This window comes from Anguilla anguilla, chromosome 18, assembly GCF_013347855.1.
Source record: "Anguilla anguilla isolate fAngAng1 chromosome 18, fAngAng1.pri, whole genome shotgun sequence".
NCBI classification, from domain to species: domain Eukaryota; kingdom Metazoa; phylum Chordata; class Actinopteri; order Anguilliformes; family Anguillidae; genus Anguilla; species Anguilla anguilla.
This window is the reverse complement of record NC_049218.1, coordinates 18,255,789-18,272,528: the sequence shown is the minus strand read 5'-3', so window position 1 is coordinate 18,272,528 and position 16,740 is coordinate 18,255,789. Positions and strand designations below refer to the sequence as shown.

The 16,740-nt window shown below is 41.6% G+C and overlaps 2 protein-coding genes across 3 annotated transcripts in view; one reads left to right on the top strand and one right to left on the bottom strand.

Annotated features, from left to right (window-relative positions):
- The window catches only part of blnk (B cell linker), a 30,307-nt gene extending 23,428 nt beyond the window's left edge, over positions 1-6,879 (bottom strand). For both annotated transcript variants that reach the window (XM_035399901.1, XM_035399902.1), the window contains exons 1-2: positions 6,748-6,879; positions 6,291-6,353 (exon numbers count right to left, since the gene is read on the bottom strand). In XM_035399901.1, the coding sequence (XP_035255792.1) occupies positions 6,291-6,353; positions 6,748-6,825 (141 nt within the window). In that variant the 5' untranslated portion in view covers positions 6,826-6,879. The remainder of the gene's footprint in view (positions 1-6,290; positions 6,354-6,747) is intronic.
- A 3,818-nt stretch (positions 6,880-10,697) lies between these two features.
- dntt (deoxynucleotidyltransferase, terminal) overlaps positions 10,698-16,740 on the top strand; it is a 59,444-nt gene continuing 53,401 nt past the window's right edge. Inside the window, exons 1-2 of the mRNA XM_035400920.1 lie at positions 10,698-10,894; positions 15,039-15,213. Of these exons, the coding sequence (XP_035256811.1) occupies positions 10,701-10,894; positions 15,039-15,213 (369 nt within the window). The 5' untranslated portion in view covers positions 10,698-10,700. The remainder of the gene's footprint in view (positions 10,895-15,038; positions 15,214-16,740) is intronic.

The window sequence follows — 16,740 nt, the reverse complement described above, 5'->3', positions numbered from 1 at the left end:
CTAGATTAAGACCTCTGTTGCTCACTGAGACGCAGCTATAACACCACTGAACCCAGTGCACTTTTCGCTCGTTTGTCAGGGATAACGGCTTAAGTCCTCAACGGAATGCACGTCACAGATTTTGTAAAATTATATTTACCAATGGCAAAGAAGGAGAGGTTTGGGAGTATGTCCACAGAGGGAATCGGACACCAGTGCTAATAGTACAAATTGTGATTTATTGCCTTTAAGTAGTCACATGCCAATGAAATGGCCTCAGGATGTTTTTTTTTGTTAATTATTTATTTTTTAAATTATTGGTGCATATCTTATTTGCTTTGAAGACATTCTTACTTTTTACAATGTATTATTCATTAATGCAGCTGTATGTTTTCTGAAGGAATTCAGGATAACAGTTGGATACATGTGGCCAGCTGAAATGGTGTGATTTTCTGTATACGAGCTCAGTTCCCCAACCTAAGTGCTGTGCAGAAGCTCTCCTTGGCATAGTAATACGCAAGATCAATTACTTCTTTTTGATCTTCTGTACCTTATATCATGCTCAATATTTGCTTGTTAAAGCACTTAATTGTGCTGTTTAGCTTGTAGCAAATTGTCACTGTTTCCTCCTGTGCTGAGTGATTTGAACTGAAACACTTCATTGATATTTAATCCTTTCTCTCATAAAATGCTTTACACCTAAATGGGTTATGTTAATGTTTAGAGTGCTTTGGAGTGTTCTGGTATTGATAACCCTTCTAAAACGGAAGAAAGAGGACTCAAAGAGAGACTAGCTGGCTGTAATCACAAAAGACCACAGTTGTTTGCATTGGCATACTGAGTAGCATACTGATTATGGAATGGTATGGCAATTTATTTCCCAGGTGGGGCACTGCTGTTGTACCCTTGAGCAAGATACTTAACCTGAATTGCTTTGGTAAATATTCTGCTGTATGAATAGATTGTATGTAAAAGAATGCAAGCTGTAGCATTACCAAAGACATGAAAATGTTCCACATTCTGACTATAGGTGGTGCACTATCATTTTTTTCATGGATACTCATAAAGAATGTATAGAATGCTGTGCTAAACAATTACTATAAGACATAGTCAAACTGTCCGATTAACGCAAGTTTGTGTAAATTATATCAAACTATAATTTAGAAAAGTATAGATTGTTAGTGGTCATCTCACACATGAAACGGGATTTTAAAAGAACGTTTCTGTGTTGTCTGGTAAACACATGGCTATACAAGCACACACACACACACACCCGTGAAGAATCTAAGAAATGCCATGGGGTCCTCAAAAGGAATGCAAGGGAACTGCTTTCATTTTCAGTGCAAAAAAATTACAGTGAACTAATTAACATAAAGTATGTTCCAAATCCTAATAAATAATGCATCTCCTCCCTTAGGTTATATATAATTTATTGGTACAATCTCTCTCTCTCTCTCTCTCTCTCTCTCTCTCCCTCTCTCCCTTTCCCTCTCCCTTTCCCTCCCTGTAGCATAATAGATATGAGAATCCACCTGAGACTTTTCACATTCTGGAATTTTACATTAGACAGTTGGCATTCAAATCAAAGGGTGGTTCCTTTGTTTATGGTGCTAATGACCTTGACTGCAATGAGGCTGATCTTAGAGAAGCAGCATGAAGACGTCTCTGTGGTTTTCAGTTCAAGACAGTCTAGTCTTTCTGTCATGAAATTGGGAGGCCTTCATATGTTCTTTGTTCCATCTAACATCTGCTGCTGCAGCAACGGCTTCTGGGACCACAGTTATTGTGTAATGTAACCTGCTGTTAATCCAATAATAATAATAATAATAATAATAATAATAATAATAATAATAATAATAATAATAATAATAATACATTGAACCAAGAAATAGCATTCAGAGGGGAGAAGGAAATACAGCCAAAATCTTCAAAAACAAGGGCCTTTAAAAATCTCACTGCTCTCAATATCTCACAGTTAACTCACATCACCTAGCTTCTTGAGTCTGAATTGATGGTGATTTGAAACTGCAAAACAACAAACCCATCAGACTCTCCAGGACCAGGGTTGTGGGTGCTATATACATCTATAAGTTCATAAATCTATTATCTATGCTTTGGAAATGTACTCTGTTATAGCTGTTATTATAAGGGAATGATTGACTGTAGTGAATAAGTACTCTCAGTCCTTGTGAAAAATATCACCTTTCTCAACAACACATGAACGAGTGAGAAAGCCCTCAGTAATCAGTTTAAAAGAAAAGTATCATTGGCTAAAAATCAAGCCTCACCTTTCACCACTGAATAAAATATTGTGCCTCAGTCCCTCTTTGGGTGCTTTGAGGGGCTGAATTAATTATGGAGAGTTCTCCTTGAGCCTGGATGAAGCACAACAGCGCAATGCCCCGAAACCATGCCCGCATATTAAAGACAGAGCTCGCTGAAGTGCTTGCTCTGGAGGGCCAGAAAGCTTGGATCTTAATGCAGCTTTGCAGGTGGCCACAGACCGAAACAGCAACACAAGCAGAAATGAAAACTGCACAGGCATGGCTTAAGCACTATGACTGCGCTACAAAGTGCTAAAATGAAAGCACTATTGTTACTTCGCGGGACAGACGCACACACTAGTAAATGATTGAGTCTCACAGTCAAGTTAACATGAAATGTTAATAATAAAATAGACCCACTGAGCAGACCCACTGCAATTTTATACCTTTTATGGAGTATTTGCTGTAATGCTTCAAATATAAACAAGAAAAAGATGCTAACCCCCCTCAATAAATAAAAATCATCAGAACTGTGCAATGCCTCCAACAGCTGTTGCAGATTCTCTGATTACTTCATTCCTATGCAGAGCCCCCCAACTCCCCCTGATTCAGAGACATGATCGAATGCCAACTCACTACAAAAACAGGATTAGAACAGACTCTGATATACCCGTGCAATAGCACTACACCAAAAATAAACTAGCCATTTGAACATGTAAAAACAATTGGGGTATGTTAGTTCTGGTTTAGTACCAATGTATGGATATGTCACTGTCCCTTAACCCTATGTTAATACCATATATAAATCCTGGAACTGTGCTTCGCTCTTTGCATCCTGAACCTTAAGTCCTACACCTCAATTTCTGTCCTCCTTCTTCTGTTAAGGGTACAGGAAACATAAAAAGCATTCACCGCTCCACAACCCCACAACACTCCGGAAATGAGATCACTTGATATTATTTATGCTAATACACACTAATGTTCTCAGGTTCTTGGTACAGAGGAAGATGCATTTTTCTGAAACAAACCTAAAATTTAAGTAATACAAAAAAAGCTTCCTTTTTGACAAAGCAGGAATTGTTGCCTCAGTAGTGTAATGCATTTTTTGCAATGTTGCGCCATTGTTGACTCAGTTTAGTGTTACTGCTAATGTGTCACTGCAACTTCATGGGACTTGCATGCCTTAACAAGGCTGCTGCTTGCCTTGGTGGGCGGTGAACTTGCTGCTCTATTTTATTCATTTGTATTTTACCTTAATTTAACCATGAGGTCTGTTGAAATTAATCAGCTCTTTCATAAGTGAGACCTGCCAAGACAGCTGTGAAACAAGTTATTGAAATATAACGTTTAACATATCAAGCAAATGCAATTAAAATAATACGATTTATATCAACATACATAGATTATTGATATGCTTTCGGATTATAAGAAAACATTTAATTTGTTTTGTGAAACAAATGTTCCTTAAAAACCTGAGAAAGCGGTATTAATATTCTGCTGATATTGGTCAAATAAAGACAGCAAAGAAAACAAGGTCTGATCTGCACATCTGCTTGAAATGTTAAGCAGAAAATGACCAGATGGTTGACAATAAATATGCAACAGACCCCCCTGCCTCCCACACAGTATGATGTTTCTCTCTCTCGCTTTCACTTTCTCTCTTTCTCTCTCTCCCCCTCTCCCTCTCCATCTTCCTCTCTCCCTACAGACCTAATTTTGGGGATTGCTGAGATCACTGATTGCACAGTGTAGGCAGAACTGTAAGCTTTAATTTTTGCGGTTTGCTGGATTTGCAAACGTGAACACATCACCCTGTGGTCAGCATTGCTTTAATATTTACATTATAATTTAAGATAACAATTGTCACAATGTCTTGGTTAAAAGTTAAGGACTGTGCTAATTTGAAGTCCTTGATGCCTTTTATTTCCCGACTGTTTGTAGGGCGGCAGTGTAGTGTAATGGGCAAGGAACTGGTCTTGTAACCTAAACATCACTGGTTCGATTCCCGGGTGGCGAACTGACGTTGTACCCTTGAGCAGGGTACTTAACCTACATTGCTTCAGTATATATCCAGCTGTATAAATGGATGCGTGTAAGTGTGTAAGTCGCTCTCGATAAGAGAGTCTGCTAAATGCCTGTAATGTATGTGATGTTTAAAAGGAGTGGGGCCAGGAACGTGGTACTCAGGAGAATCAGAACCAAAACCTGGATAGCTTTAGCTGGCAGGACTGGGACACTGTGGGAGCACAGGCTCCCGAGCTGTGATCCAGGGAGTCCCAGACATGGGGTCCTCAGAAAAAACATATATCCCACTTATTTTGTATATATTTCCATGTTTCAGAAAGAATGTAGCAGCGTTTGAGGCTCTCAGAGGAAATAAACCGTCAATAAACCGAATAAACCTTGGTAACTATGGAATCATTGTAATAATGATTTTCATTACACTAAATAGCTATGTGTCTTATATATACTGTACATCCATGAAATAATGGCATCACAAGTTGGACATGTTTCTAGGCACTAGGGTGTTAAATCTTCACTGCAGTGGTGAGAGGCTAACAGTGGTGTGAAAAAAGTTAAAGGTTTATACTGAGATTATGTTCCAGGTCACAGGGTCATCATTTGATGGGTGTTCAAGGTTGAAAAAGTAATATAATGTAGTTTAATGGTTAAGGAACTTGGCTTGTAAACTCCCAAGTTTGTAAGTTTGATTCTGAGATGGGGCACTGCTGTTGAAGCCCTGAGTGAGGTACTTAACCTGAACTGCTTCAGTGAATATCCAGCTGTAAGAATAGATAGTGTGTGAAAAGAGCTTACGTTCTGTAAGTAGCTCTGAATAAGGGCGTCTGCTAAACGCTAAACTTGTGTGCATAAAAATGAACCTTTCGGTCTGACTGTATTAGGACACACCGCATTCGTGTGGTCAGGATGCATATAAGAGAAATAAGGCACAGGGCAGGAGGAAGTTATGACACAATTGCTGTCATAGTTCCACAAGCACTCCACCAGAATTAACATGCCAGAGAAGTCTGGTGAAAGCACAGCTGAAATGTTGTGCACTGACCGCTAATCTTTATTTATTTGAAGGAAATTCTCTTATGAGATAATGCTGAGATAGAACACATGTTCAACTCAGCAAATGAGAATCTCAGAACGTCCCTTTTTTCCGCTGAATTGCACGTAATTCATGGACTGTGCTGCATGTTTGAAGCAGTTTTTTGCCACCTTATGGAATTTAATTTGATCCTAAATGAGAAGAGCAGAGTAATCCTGAGTTTATGAACAAAGCTTTGTTTTTGATCAGTTGATCAGTCTCTCGCAATATTGAAGTCAACTGGTTTGACCACTCTGCACTCCATAGGATACAGATTGCATAAGAACATAAGCATGTTTGAGGGTGAGGACAGGTCATTCAGCCCATCAAATATCTGCAGCATATTTCCTACTGTCAAAAAATATCTAGTGCAGTATGAAGCCTTTAGCCCAATGATCTCTGCTGCTTTTGCATGATTTCAAGGCCTGGCAAGGCCTGGCAAAGGCCTTGAAATCTATTTTTGTGGGAAAAAAATTACTGACATCAATAAAGCAATTATTTTCAACTAATTTATTTTACACCCTATTATTCTGCCAGCAGAACTCAAGCTGAAATATTTTGTGTTGTTCGCTTTGAGTTTATTAAATTACTTTAAAATGACTGTAAAAACCAGATCTCGATGTGCCTCTTTTTTTTTTTTTTTTTTTGCTGCATCCAAAGAGATTAAGTGTCTTATACAGCATTACTGTGTACCCTATCTGGCAGAGGAGATATGACGATGTGAGTTTGACATGAATGAACTCCAGTATAATCTGCTGTCATCTTTGACACGACACAAGGCTAAGCAATGCGAGGAAGGAGCTCATAGCATAAACCTCAAGTTTACCGACCAAGCTACTTCTGTGGTTGCTGTAGACTCCAAGCTGTAGACACCAAGCCCCCAAGTCGAAGTATCACAGGCGCAAAACACGACCACACAGTCGTCAGGCAATGCAAAAACACGCAAAACTCACCAGAAACCACAAGCCGTCGATCTTCAGCCTCCTCACAGTTGCGGAACACTCGTGCATTCCACACTGTAAGAATCAGAGGTGGGGAGGTGAGGGACAATGCTGCACTGCACAATGCTGTAGGCAGCCAGGGAACTCAAATACGGCATATAGAACTAAAAGACAAGTGGCAGAGATATACAACATTTAAATAAGGCATGTGCACTCAAAGCAGATATACGTTTTTGAAAGAAAACAATGTTTTGCAATTTTTCTTTTTTCTTTTTTAAGTTATGTGTCGCATTTCGGTGGGTGCCCATCATTTTGCTCATTACATTCAGCCAGGGCAATGCTAGTCAATACGATCCATGATCTATAAAAAATGTAAAAATGAATTTTATTTACTTTTTAACAGGAGTCGGACAAATTTCGATGACACATTCAGACATCCTGAGGAGGTGCAGCCAGCCGCTTATCTTACCTGGGAGAGGAAGTTGGCCACCTGCACGGGACTCCAGCTTTCACACTGCTCTTTAGTGGGCAGGTCCACCGATGACATCACGTTTGCCCTGCGAATCCCAGCTGGAGTGTGTGGTGGAAAAGAGTGAGTGATCTGAGGCCCCCGTTTTTGGCCACGCCCCCATGCAGGTGCTCCAGGTGAGGTGTTCTGTGTGATTTAGTGTTCTCCCTTTGTAGCTGATCTGCTCAGCAGCGAAGCGCCTGTTGCAGTGTGTTACAGGAAGTGATCTCTGACCGTGTACTTTAGAGGAAGAGACAATTTAGCTATCAGAATAGAACACCCCCACGCCAGCCCCTGCCCCCGCCCCCTGCTGAACTGCAAAATGTGGAGTGCTTCTCTTTTTTCCTTAAACTGACCTCAGACCTGTCTGTGCGCAAGCAGCCGTTCATACACTCAGCTTTTAGAGTGAACGTCATTAATGTGAAAACAAACACCAACCCCTCGGTGCAGGGGGTGATGGCTGCTGCATTGACCTTCATGGCCTTTACTGCCAGTGCTCTATGCTCTGCATCCGTGTGTCTCACTATACCATGCTTACTGGTTTCTCAGCTGTTGTGAAACTCTGGTTATTTGACGGAAAGATATGGAAGGCCCCACTCGTGCAATATAGTATCTCCTCTGACTCAAACACAGTCAAATGCAACATCCTGTCACAGATCCTGCACACTGTGAATATTGTATATGAACTTGCTACTGCAGCCAGTCTCCAGCAATAAACGAAATAAGGAAGATGCCACAGTATTCAGTATAGAAAAGGAAAACCATGCTCAATGTGTTCAACTCAGAATAAAAATCTTAGCCATACAGTTCAGGTTCAGCTATTTTAATTAGAAATGAAAGAAAACCATATTCAGAACCCTCCTATTTGACATACACCATGAGACACAATGACAGATACAGGAAATGTGTTTTAATTATGTGTATAATAACCTCTGCCCTACATTAGACGGCATGCTGCATGTTCATATATACAGGCAATATGTGTACAGGTTTTTAGCTGAATCTAAACCCTTAACAGATGGCAAGAAAAAAAATGCTAAGCAGTTGAATGGTGTGACAATAAGCCTTCTACATCCTCAGAAATTAGACTGATTCAATGACAGCATTTCTGCATTCTGTGTGCATGTGGGTGCATCAAAGAATGAAGATGTACTAAGAGTAGCTATGTTGATAAGAGCCTCATACTGTACGATCACAAATACAAAGTGACTACAACAAAAGCAACAATTGCTCTTTAAAATTTTATCTGGTATCATGAATCATGATTTCCCCAGAGTCCCTATAATGGACACGAGTAGCCATCGAACAGATAATACTCCATTCCAACAGAACAGTAGAATGTGATGTATCTGTTAGTCCATCATGATTGCAGGCTTTGGATAAATAATTTGTGTTGATAACCATTTAAACTCAAGTGCTAGCCTTTTAAGTACTTTAAAAACACATATTTCATAACTGTGATCTGTTTCTATTATCCCAAAGGATTTTATTTCCTTTTTTGTCCATATTGTTTACACTGTAGTTGCTTTTATTTCACGGGTGTTTTTGTGGATTTAAAATATATATATTTTTTAACCAAATTGTTTGTTGGAAAGCAATTTGAGTGCCCTGTTTAAAAAGCACTTCATAAAAAAGTGCATTTTTATTCTTATTTGGGTATATTTCTCAGGAATACTTCAGGGACTGTGGGAGTGGTGGGATGGGATGGGGGGTGGGATACCTAAAAAATATGAGCAGAGCCAATAAATATGTACAGAACCTAAAAAGAGACAGTGCCATAACATGTCTCACATTTTCATATCTGCATATCTGACATATGAGAGTTAGGATGCATCTCTGCACAGGGGCAGTGGTTACTTTGCAAGAGGTGTTCTTCTGGGAAATATCGAAGTCCATCTGTGAGCCTCAATGGCTGAGTCCTGCAGGCAGGAGGCTGCGGTCCATCAGGACCAAAACCTCACGACACAAGAACAGTTTTTTCCCGACTGCAGCTGGCCTCATCAACAAGGCCCGGGACCCCCACTGATACTGTACTGCTATCCTGACCCCCACGGACACCAAACAGACAGCACCTGTATAACACTTATAACACTTTACCCCCTTGCACTATTGTCTATTGTTTACTGTTTACCGTTTGCACTATGTTTATGTTATGTTATGTCTGTTATGTTTTTATTGCACTATGTTTATTTTATTTTATTTATCTTATTTTATGTTCACTGTTATGCACCACCTGACCAAAACAAATTCCTCGTATGTGTAAACCTACTTGGCAATAAAACCTGATTCTGATTCTTCTGACTTGAGAGGGGCTTTATGATCATCCTGCATGACCTGACTAACACAAACCCACCAATTTTCCCCACAAGGTTCCAACCTTTTACCCTCTCACCCAAAAGTAAATCGGCCTACTTAGAGCTGTCGCCCTAACAAACAAAGATCTCAGTGACTCCATAAGTGAAAAGTTCATAGCTGAATCTCCATGCGCTGGCCAATTAAAGATGCTGTACATCTTGGCTGACTCACTAATTCAAGATTCTATACATCTCCACTTTACTGGCTAATTAATGTAGAAGAGCAGATGGTGGAGGCACATCCTGCTTGTAATTAGATGCCTTGGAACAGACTCCATTCTGGACACTGCTGGACAGATTATGTGTTGGTCTTGTAAGGTGACAGATTTCCCAGAATCCCCCCTGATCAGAAGCCCTTCCCCAGAGGAGGGATTCTGATCCCGCCAGTGGCACAGAATTCTAATCTGAGTCAAGCGGGCATTATGAATGGCATGAGCAACAACTCAGGGCATTGAGTAGCTTAGTCTAGTGTTGACTGGATTCAAAACATGGCTGCAATCTGGCAATGTAAAGGGTATGTTTATGTCGAGGAAATCATCATGACAATGCTTTTGCAGCTGTGCTTTCAAGCAGCGTTCAGAAGCCCATTCTCACGCATCAAACCGAGTGAAGTCCCAGGCAAACGTTCAGCTTGTACTTCAGTCCTTGTCCTGAAGATGTCACTGTAGGCACTATATTTGCAGCAATCAGCGGTAAGCAGTCAAAGGAAGGAGACAAATTATACAATTAAAGGCCAATTGAAGAGCTTGGTGCAAATCTCCAAACAAGATTTGTCTAATCTTGTCCAACAAAGGCCAGTGTGGGTCCAGGTTTTTTTAAATGTATATTTATAACGCAGTACTAAAGCACCTGGTTGTGATGATTAACATGCTAAATTGTGTTGATTGTGACTTTTAGTGGCTTCAGAAAGACCTGTGCTGAGCTGTTGGTGATGGAGGATGGAAGTACACTTTATAAAACAGGAGTTGGGGGAAAAACTCAAGGCTGCATCCATAGTGGCTGAAAACAGCTTCTGAATAACTGAACGTATACCGAAAACAATACCATTAATTCTGAATTTATCCCACGGGTGTTTTAGTGATCACTGAAGGCTGCATGTGCATGAAAATAGGATATTTAACAATTTGTAAAAATAATTTATATTATATTTATATTATATATTATATAATATATTTTTTTTTTATTGTTTTTTTTTTTTAATGGGTATTCTGAGAGACTATTTCTCATGATTCCATCTACCATGACTGGATTCAGCCCTCAATATTCACACAAGCTATGTGCAGAGACTATATGCAGAGTAAGCAAATTATATATAAGTTTGCTTACTGAATGCAGAAGCAGTTACACTAGCCTGCCATATCTTAACACCTGTTTATTCCTACTGTCTGCTTGCTCCAGCTGTCAGTTTTCATACTGGTAAAGAAAAATAAAGAGACCGATGGCAGTGACATCATCATAAGCGTTTTCCTGTAGGGGAGATGAGAGCTGCGTGAGAACAAAACGACTCAAACCAAAACCAAACAAACAAACCGAAAAAAAAGCCAGCAGACCCGAAGAAGAATGCTCCACGCTCCCGTCTGTCCGCTGCCGAGGAAGAGGAGAAGGCCCCTGGCGCTGCACCCCTCTGGTCCGCACGAGGTCAGGTTCCAGGAGGTGACCGTTTACCTGGTGGAGAGAAAGATGGGCTTCAGTCGGAGGTCCTTCCTGACCAGCCTCGCCCGGACCAAGGGCTTCCGCGTGGCAGACAATCTGAGGTCAGTCAGGTCAGACCGCACGTGCAATGCAAATGTATTTTTTAACTATATATATCATTTATGATTCCAAAATCACACAACAAGAGTCGATGATATAGAAATTGCCTGGGCATAGTACGCAGTGATAACGGGAAAGAAAAACACAGGAGAGATAAAATGTAAACAGGAAGGGTTAAGTGGTATATTGTCACATGCATTTTTTCTAAGTGGAGACAAGCACAGGAGTGAAGCGTATCTCGGCTGAGCACAATGTGTGGACGTGGCATTTCGCTGTGAACACAGAAACGGGCAAAGGTTCTGCCACTGAAGGAATGAGCTGGCTATTGAATCACCACAGAAAACTGAATGCACAGCTACAAACAGTCAATGTCAGGGGGTCCGTGTTCAATTACAGCTGTTAGAAGAGGGCTCAACGAGAGGGCCCGGATCACGGGTGATCCCCCAGTCACAAGCAGGCTAGCGTCCCGCCATGGCTCTTACTGAAAGGTCCATAGCGTTTGTGCTGGGCTGGAGGGATGCAGCACTGTGTCAGATCAACGGCCCCAGCTGCAGCAGGGCAATGGTGGGAGTTGCAGGAAGGGCGGGGCCAGGGGGGTGCAACTGCTGTGGGGTTGCTGACTGCCAATGGGCAACATTCCCAGAAACGCAGCTTGAATGTGTGTACAGTTACAGCCTCTTTGTGAACTGTTTGAATTTAACCACAGGAAATAGGCTTTCTGCACCTCAAACTGAAATTTCCCTTCGAAGAATTTGATATCAGTTGCAATTTGATATGATACCCCTACTAGTTAAAAAAAAAACACAGAAACACACACATACACACATGCATGCATGCACTTAAAAACAAACTAATTCTGTTAAAATTTTTCTGTTATTCTCATTTTAAAACTCCAGGGATTTGGCAGTTGAGAAATGCCTCCATCTCTAACCCTGAACCCAAGGTCAGTCACTATGGGTCCTAAAGTGGAGCAGAGCTCATGACTACATCATTTGATATTAAGATGGCCATTTGCCCTTTCGGTCAACAAACAACCATTGGTTGTAAGTGTGTGGGAACAGCAAGTCATGGAACTTACTTTTAAGAAGTGAAAAGAACTTGGAAAGGTTGATTTGTGTTACCAAGGCTACTTCCCTTTCAGACTCAGCCGCACAAGCCGCACACACTACTGGACTGTGTAGAGCTGGGGTTTTGCGCAATGAGATTTGCTGGTAAGATGCAGATACGACTTTGTTTGTTGCACAGGCGGAGTTTATCAATATTTATTTTCGCGGGGTCAGGGCAGCGGTCTCCTCTGATGTGAGAGGTCCTCCTCGGACGGAGCTGAATAATGGAGGTTTTTGGATCGATGGGCATCTCTTCCCCTCGGCCCGCCCCTTTGATAACGGGCAGGTGCGAGGCTCGCCGGAGACTCCCGCCAAGGCCTGGAGATGAAGGCGGGCTCCCCGCGCGCAGGCCTCGTGGGGCCTCACCGCGGCAGCGACGCCCGTCGCTTGGTTAGAGAACCCTGACGGCTCCAGTCGCGCTCAGCGGATTTGGATTCAGCGCCTTCCTCCGCATTTCCGTGCCTCATATTTTGACCTCATGAATTATGCGTCTCCGCTGTCGTCCGGTTCCGAGCCCCGCGGCCTCGCCGTCCTGGGCTGATGCGGACGCATCTGCATGCATGGCATGCTTGCGTGTGCTTGCGTGTGCTAGTGTATGTGGCGTGTTGGTGTACGTGTTTTTGTTTAAACGGCCTTTTCTTTCAGGTGGTTTGTCCCTTTTTTGTGATGCTGTATGCATGTTGCATAGTGTGTGTGTGTGTGTGTGTTTATGGGGTATGTGATTTGTTGACAATTTGTTTTTACTTAAGGTATGTGCCTGTGCTATGTGCTCAATGTAATTCATTGGGACTTAGTGAATGTGATTTGTTGGTGTCATGCTGAAGTTCGTATTCTGTATCTTCAAATCCAAAAAACTATATATAATGAAATTGTGCACACAAAGACTGTTTAATTTGGTTAAACAGTCATTTGAATTCAACTCAAGAACAAAAAACTTTTAACAAAAATAAATTTGCGCAATTATGTTTTAATAATTCAGGAGGCCTACATTAAAAAGTGAAATCAATGAATATATAATCACTTCGAACAGTAATGATATGTAAACTTAAATCACAAGCAGGTCCTTAGGGTGCGCTTGCTTTCTGGTGAATTGCTCCATACATTTCCATCCGTGTTGCCATCAATGTTTCCATTCTCCACGCACCTGGGGCGAAGCCGTCTAGCGTGGCGAATCTGTACCTGCCGTTGTTCTAGGATTGTGCTGTCGTATGCAACTCCCATCACAAAGAACTGGGGCTCGCCGATGAGGGGGATTATCATAAACCTTCCGTCTTCAGGCAGAGAAGAACTCTTCATTTGGATGGGGGATGGGTTACTATGGGGACAGGTACGGTAATGTACTGTTATTCATGAGAGAGTCATTGGGAGGTTTTTTTTTAAAAAAAAGAAAAAACATTTCCCCATTATATCAGTCACATACCATCACTCTGAGTCCTTATGAAAGAACTCTTCAGTCAGAAGGGATATAAAAAGGCATTGGCTAACCTGACAGGGCCACTGTAGATGTGAAATAAATTTGCACGTACACAAAAGTGTATGTTTATCTGGCAAGTTTAGTTATAGTTTCACTTTAGGATCAAACAATTTACAAAGGTAAGTATGCCAATACACTTCACTTTACTGTACACGCTATAGAATACAAAATGTGACAGGTCTATTATCCAGTAATACTCTCCCACTCAAGTGGAGCACCTCAGCTGAACCATGTGCTTCTACCACACACTTCAGGGTACATGTGGGCTTCTTGAAATGATCAATTATCAAATCAATTATCACTTGTATAAAGCTATGGAATGGGCCACAATGCTAGAAATTCAAACCCCCCCACACACACACACACACGCTTCTCATTTAAATGGAAGTTGTATTTTTCTGAATGCCGATGTGCTCAGATATGTTCTCTTGAGGCAGCATCAATGAACAAGGCTTATTTTGCTGCTGGGCGTCTTTGATAAAAAGTTGAGTGAGCCATATGGGCTCACTTGAAGCCTGAAAGATTTTCTGTAGACGCATGACTTTTACAGGGGCCCGGTGGCGACCGGCGCTTTGCGCGTACGCTGGTGTTTTAAGCCACCTTTTCAAAGCCCTTTCTCCTGCAGTCAGCAGAACAGCTCCGTGTTCACTCCAGGCAATTACATCCCCTTTCTTTTCCCAGATACCGGCCCTTTTGTGGACCTCCCAAAAGCTGCACGGAGCTATTAAAATGAACAGCTTCTTGTCCAGGGAAGACTGTGTGTGCATGTGTGTGTGTGTGTGTGTGTGTGTGTGTGTGTTATACCTGCTTAGGTGGACTTATGGCTTCAGTAATTAGATGCCTCTGTAGAACATTACAGTCACAGGGATGGTATTCACAGAAGTTGCACAGAATGCTGGGAAAAGGGAGCTACTCTGTTGGAACACCTGCAGGACCACAAGTATTCTTTGAAGATTTTGGGGTTCCCTTCTTAGGCTCATCATTGGCACCCATCTCTTGGCACCCATCTGTCCCTTTTTGGTAATTTGTATTTGTCCTAATACTGTAGCTTGTTCTTCTGCCTAGTTGGCTCTGCAGAGGTTAGGTCAGAATAGTGTTCACTGTGTGAACTAAACTGTGTTCTTGGCTAGAAATAGCTGTACAAAATAAGTATTGTATCTTATTGAACCTGTGTTTTGTATTTGTCCATGACTGTGAAATGCACTTTTTGTACGTCGCTTTGGATAAAAGCGTCTGCCAAATAAATGAAATGTAATGTAATCTCTTTTATACTCAAGAGTGTTCAAAAGATTAAAACAGTAATGAATTACTACCTTATTCCAATACATTATGTGTAGTTTGGGTTTTGGGGCGAGGGGAGATGTGTCAGTACGAGTAATATCATTCCGCAGTTAAACTGTGTTAATGACCCAAATGGGGATCACTGCAGTGGGGCTATTCTCAGGGTTAAGGAGCAATAGTGCTTATCTGAGCTACAGTGGAATTAGGATGTTGGGTTGACAGGGAGTGGGGATGTGATTGTTCATATGTCTGAACTCCTTTTCCTCTTTCTCCCCGCACGTCTAGTGATGAGGTCACACACGTGGTGGCGGAGAAAAACTCTGGAGAAGAGCTGTGGGCGTGGTTACGAGAGCGGGGTTTGAGGGACCTGACCAACTTGCTGGTGTTGGACATCACCTGGTTTACTGAGAGCATGGCAGCTGGCTGGCCTGTCACCGTGGAGAGCAGGCACTGCATACAGGTGAGTCAGAGATGCGGTCACTGCATGTGGCCAGTTTACAGCTGATTCCACCTGCACATGTTTTACAATGCTGTTACTAAATCATAGAGTTCCATTTATTCATTTCTGTAGTACAGCTGTTTCTATTTATTGACATACACTTATGCAATTAATCTCTTAAAGTGGCTTTGCTCATGTCAGAGCATCCGCTAAATGTATATAATATAAAGGCTGTTCATTTCCTCAGCACTAAGTCACATGGGGGTGCAATGGCCACCGGGATGCAGTAGGGGGTGTTGTAAGCCAAAAGGGATTTGTTAGAGACTGGTCGAATGAGAGTCGTTCATCAGTTTTGCTTGTGAGTTTGATGACTGGGGAGCAGGCGGGGAACGCACGAGTGCGGACGGGAGATTCTGCAGCCGCTCTCTTCATTTTTATTGTTTTGATCTGTGAATTTGGAGTTAATGGTGAGAATAGATATTAAAGTTGTACGTCACATGTACAGATTGGGATTGGGCGAGCAACAGTAAAATAGCAAAAGTAATAATAATAAAAAATATATAATGATGAATTGCGCAAAATTCTGCAAACGGTACTAAATATCCAAATAAAATACGATACGTGATTTGTTTAATAAGCAGTACCGTTAAGTCTCCATTTTTATTTTGAAGAAAAACAAGTGAGGCATTATCTATTTCAGTGGATCTTCAATCTAATGTGAAGCATTAGAATTTACCCTGAAAGGTGTATGCCAATTACTGCTGCTTACCTTACGATGTGTGGTTTGCATATTTAAAGCTGCCCTCGGGATTCCTGCATCACCACAGACCAAAGTGCAGCTCGGGGGCTTGCACTGGAGTAAATGCATTAAAAATGAACAGGAAATGACTTTGAGCAAAATCTATTTTGAAATTTCAATCTTTAATGAATCTCTGACGCCAACAGAACCCGAGGATGCAAATGGCAATCTTTATCAAATAAATACATGGTGAATTCTCTCTCTCTCCCTCACTTATTCGCTCACTCACTCACTCTCTCTCTCTTTCGCTCACACACATACACACACACACACACGTGAATGAAACACAGATGAATTCCAAAGAAGATATAGGTTGGAATATACAAAGTGACCCCCCAGCCCAACCAAAAATCAACTCATGACTCTTAATGTGAAAGCCCCCCTTTGGGTTGGGCATGGTTGCTTCAGTTGCGTGCTTCTGTACGCATACTATCAGCATCCACGGTGGACAGCAGACAAAATAAGTTGTGTTCTGCAACCCTGCACTGAACTGGCTCAGCAGGCAGAAGTGAATGCTTGTGGATCATGCTGCTAGCTGACTCCCAGACAGATTTGTTGCTTTGAGTTGCATTGCTAGAGATACAAGCTACTAGTCTGAAATTACTTCATATCCATAGAGTATAAATACACAGGCACACACACACCACCCACACATACATATATGCACACGTAACTCATGAGCAGGGCTATATAATGGCATATATATGTATGTGCATTATGTTCAATTGATTGGCAGTATGCTCTGTAAA